At 46.9% G+C, this 4515-nt stretch overlaps 1 protein-coding gene across 1 annotated transcript; it reads right to left on the reverse strand.

Annotated features, from left to right (window-relative positions):
* Window positions 1-853: 853 nt before the first annotated feature.
* On the reverse strand, window positions 854-4254 carry LOC129386636 (uncharacterized). Its single transcript, XM_055074721.2, has 5 exons — window positions 3834-4254; window positions 3662-3770; window positions 3331-3448; window positions 2561-2967; window positions 854-2165 (listed from the first exon to the last, which is right to left on the reverse strand). The coding sequence occupies exons 1-5, from the start codon at window positions 4097-4099 to the stop codon at window positions 1917-1919; spliced, it is 1149 nt and encodes a 382-aa protein (XP_054930696.1). The 5' UTR covers window positions 4100-4254; the 3' UTR covers window positions 854-1916.
* Between the last annotated feature and the right edge of the window lie 261 nt (window positions 4255-4515).

Below are 4515 nucleotides of genomic sequence, written 5' to 3' on the forward strand. Positions count from 1 at the left end.
GTGCTAAGTTGTAGTTGATGTCTGCGTAATGCAAAGCATTCATGATTTGTTGAGAAATGTAAAAGTTGTTAAAAAAATTAAATTATGGGGTTTTACGTGCCAAAACCACTTTCCGATTATGAGGCACGCCGTAGTGGAGGGCTCCGGAAATTTCGACCACCTGGGGTTCTTTGACGTGCACCTAAATCTAAGTACACGGGTGTTTTCGAAATGCGGCCGGGATTCAATCCCTCGTGCTCAGCAGCCTAACACCATAGCCACTGAGCAACCACGGTGGGTACATAAAAGTTGTGTAGTGAAGGGTTATGTAAAGCCTGCACTTATAGTAAGTAAAACAGTATCGTTAGAGGTGACACATGAGATTGAAAGCAAGCTAAAAATAAGTGCATATTCAAAGTGTCTGCCACAATTTGCTTGTTGCTGCTGTCGTCATCTAGATGCATGTAGCCTGATTCTTACTCGTATCCCCTTACGCATTGATGGACATAAGCGCCTGTCTCCTCACTTTCTACTAGCACAGAGAAGCTCACAGAAGCCAAGATGTACAGTGCACGTCACACCTTCCGCTCCATGGAACGTGCTGTTGCACGCGCAGCTTCTAGGTCCTCCACCATTTTGTCTCGCAACAACGGCAAAGTTCCTTTCGAGTGACGAAAATGCCGTCCAACTGGTCATCCGACATGTCAAACGCTGTGGCTCCCGCGAAGTGTGTGCACGCACGAGCAGTTGACAGATTTCAACAAAGTGACCTCACTTGTATATAGCAGAACTCAGCAATGTTAAACAGTAATATTTGTACAGTGCAAGCTAGCACTAGAAATGTGGTTGCGATGTGTAAATAAAAGCACTAGAGGAAAACTGCACCTTTCTGTATTTCAGCCTTCAACATACACTTGTTTATGTACACATCACATGCGACAGTCTCTACATTGAAGAAGTGTGAGAATCATGAGTACTCAGTAGTAGAGACATTATGCAACATATCACAGACATGTTGGAATAAATATCGGATCACATTGTTCTTGCATCATAATATATCACAGGTAACGGCATGCATCGTTTAAGAAAACTGTTGTACACTGCACAAGTACACAGTAATAACAACTGGCTTAAACTGCACCAGCAACAGAAATGAGCAGGTGCTTAAATCACATGCCAACCGAATATTTATCACAGCGAAATGTATAGGTACATCACTACATGTGAAAGGAACATGCTGTTGTGGTGCTCAAAGTGAAAGAGCCATAGCACCATATTATGATATTCAGTAAGACAAACTGCATAAATATTACACACAAATTGCACCACAAGGGCTAAAATACAATGTATCACAACCTGAAAGATTACTGAATGACAACAAATTGTTTGATAATGAGACAGATGTGCAAGAAAAGAGACATTCCAGCTCAGTACGTAGTGACACAAACAAATATGCATATGCAACAAACAAAAAATAAACATTACAAATGAAAAGAAGGAGCATAGGCAAGGAATTTTCATAACTTTTTTCTTTTTTGCTGTGTATATTGACAGGTTGCTTTCGACATTATAGTAAGGCCTGAAAATTTCACCATTCGATGACAAGGATTAAATTGTAGAACACTTGCAGTGTGGCGTCGTGCTTAAATTGACATGACAATAACTAGGCACCTCAAAATTGCAGTGCCACAGTCGGAATGCCCGCACACACCAGGCCTACAGGCACTTTTGCAGGTGAGCCTGATGGTGTGCACGCTCTTATGGCTGAAGTAAACCTTGAAGAAAAAATTCATGCTGCAACGGCTATGCTACTTATGGTTGCATTAAAGGGTGACTTCAGCAATTATTTATTTGCAAACTAGCAATATTTGCCCTTCATATCATTAATACATCAGCAAATTTTAAGATAAGTTACAAATTCCTTGCCTATGCTACCTTTAATTATGTGGGGCCTGAGAGGGGGGAGGGGCTTGGCTGCCACCATGCCCCAGTGCAGCCAGCAGCAGCTGAAGCAGGCGCTCGTTGGTCTCGTGCGACCGACGCGCCACTTCGAGGCGTTGCCGCTGCACTTCGAGGCGCTGAGACTCCACTTCCCGCATTGCCGCCACCTCCTCCCCGAGGTGCCGCAGGCTCTCCATGTGGGCCTCGTGGTGCTGCCGCAGGCTCTGCAGGTGGGCCTCGTGGTGCTGTTAGCAAAGATGTGTAATTAGTTTAATTACAGAAGCTCAGTAACAGGGCCTTTGTGTGTTGCATTCATCCCCATTTGCAGGCTATTGTCTTGTCATTGTATATTCAAACACTGGAAATATCTTTCTGGCCCATCAAACTTGTGCCGTCGCATTCCATTAAGAAGCGTTACATAGCTATACCTGCTTCCTTGAATTCAACGCCACTTTTTTCTTTTTGCCACATAATTGCGTAGATATTTACACATGTTATATCACGCGAATGTGTACAAGATATCACCACAGGACTACACGTATACATTATGCTTGTTCACTGATTAATATAATTTTTAGAGAGGTCATATGCTCATCAATTTCATACGCAGAAAAATATACATCTGTGGCCTTGCACATACCTGCCGGTTTTGTTCCAGCAGTTGTTGGCGGAAGCGAGTGTCCTCTTGAACTCTGGCTTCCTCCAACTGGCTCTGGCGAACGTATGCGGCAGTAGCCGTCATCACAGCACCATCAAGTTCCTGCTGCCTGGGCTGTCTACGGGGTGCCCGTGGCTCTCGAGGGGTAGGCTGCGGCACCTGGGGGGTAGGCTGTGGCACCTGCGGGGTTGGCTGCGGCACCTGCGGGGTTGGCTGCGGCACCTGCGGGGTTGGCTGCGGCACCTGCGGGGTTGGCTGCGGCACCTGCGGGGTTGGCTGCGGCACCTGGGTGGTAGGCCGCGGCACCTGGGTGGTAGGCCGCAGCACCTGGGGGGTAGGCCGCAGCACCTGGGGCGTAGGCCGCAGCACCTGGGGCGTAGCCGGTGGCTCTTCATGCAAGGCAAAAGCAAAGACTGCTCATTCACTGTTATCCGACCTACACAGATTGATTGTCCTAACCAGTCACTTTGAAATGTCATTATAGCTGCATAGCTACAATAATGACACACAAAACAGGTAGTTAGAGCAAAAGATGCCACAGAAAGTTGCTGGTAGCAGTAACCCATAAGAAGCACAAGGAATCTCTATTACAACATCAAGTCATTTGTAGTCTTGCATTTCTCCTTCATGAATGAGAGCTGGATGTTGGACAAAAAGGTAATAACAGCAGAGTGACGTACTTTACTTCATAGCAAGATCATACAGCAACTGCAAACAACAATGCTACTACAAAAGCTAGGTCACTGCCTTACGTGTAAGGCCACTTGGCCCAGCAACAGCTGCAGGGCCCGACACCACGAAAGCAGTTGTCGCTGGTAGATTTCTGCGGGAACCGCTGGGCCCTGCAGCTTCCTCTGAACTTGCCTCGTCCTGCAATCAGAGTAGTGTTCAGACATTGCGAGCAGTGTGTGCAATGCGCATCATGTACACAAGTTGCTGCTCAGAGTACATAACCTATATTGTCACTTGCACAAAAAAAAGGGCTTAAAAATTTTGCAATATTGTGTTCCAATGTAATGCTGAAAATTTGTGAGGTCACAGCAGGTCACACAAACAACACTTTTTTAAATCCAATGTACGCACCTCGCTATCGGGGAAGTACTCAGGGGGGGAAACAAGGACCCCTCCTGTCCTCATAAGGACGTCGAGGACGCGGCCGTCCACGCCACCCACTTTGCCACCTCCAGTAGCCCTGCAAACACGGCAACAACGACAACGTGGAACTACGTTACTGTCAGCATCATTAGAAGCTCACCTCTTCTCGCTCGCGGCCCTGGCCGCTTCTTTTTTCGCTTTATGGGCCATCTTGGCCCAATGGTTCCGCCAACGGCTGGTGGCCTTTACGGCTGGCCCCTGTGCGTTAAGCACCGCCGCCACCTCCTCCCACAGTTCGTTTTTTCGAGCAGCAGTCATACGTGGCGAGAACTCTGTAGAAGCTCTCGCCAGGTATGGGTGCTGCTCGATGAACTGCACGAGAATAGCCGCCTGCTCTTTGGACACCCGCGGCCCTTTTGCTGCCATTTTCTCTTTGTCAAATTGGGAATTTCAGCCGGCCCGCAGCACAGTAAGAAATTTAGAGGCAAACATTCTGTCTAAGCTAAGCGCCTGCATAAAGTGCTCACTACGACTTATTTCTGCCTTTTTATACCACTAATGTAAAAAAAGGTGAAGTCACTACTCACATTTAATGTTGTAGCAGCTTCTTTCTCGGAGCGTATCAGTGCAGGAAGTATTACCGATGCAGCGATAACTTTAAGGAAGCTATCGTTATGTCATGGCGGTGCCCTATGGAAAATGCCTTGACAGTTCTCGATCCACTATGTTGCAAAGTTTCACCTCGGGGGCTACGGATAATTCTTCTTGGCTCTTCCTAAAGAAGAAATTATCACACGTCAGACATGCAGCGAAAACCACACGACAATGCAAGCACTACACGA

This window comes from Dermacentor andersoni, chromosome 3 (assembly GCF_023375885.2).
Source record: "Dermacentor andersoni chromosome 3, qqDerAnde1_hic_scaffold, whole genome shotgun sequence".
NCBI classification, from domain to species: Eukaryota; Metazoa; Arthropoda; class Arachnida; order Ixodida; family Ixodidae; genus Dermacentor; species Dermacentor andersoni.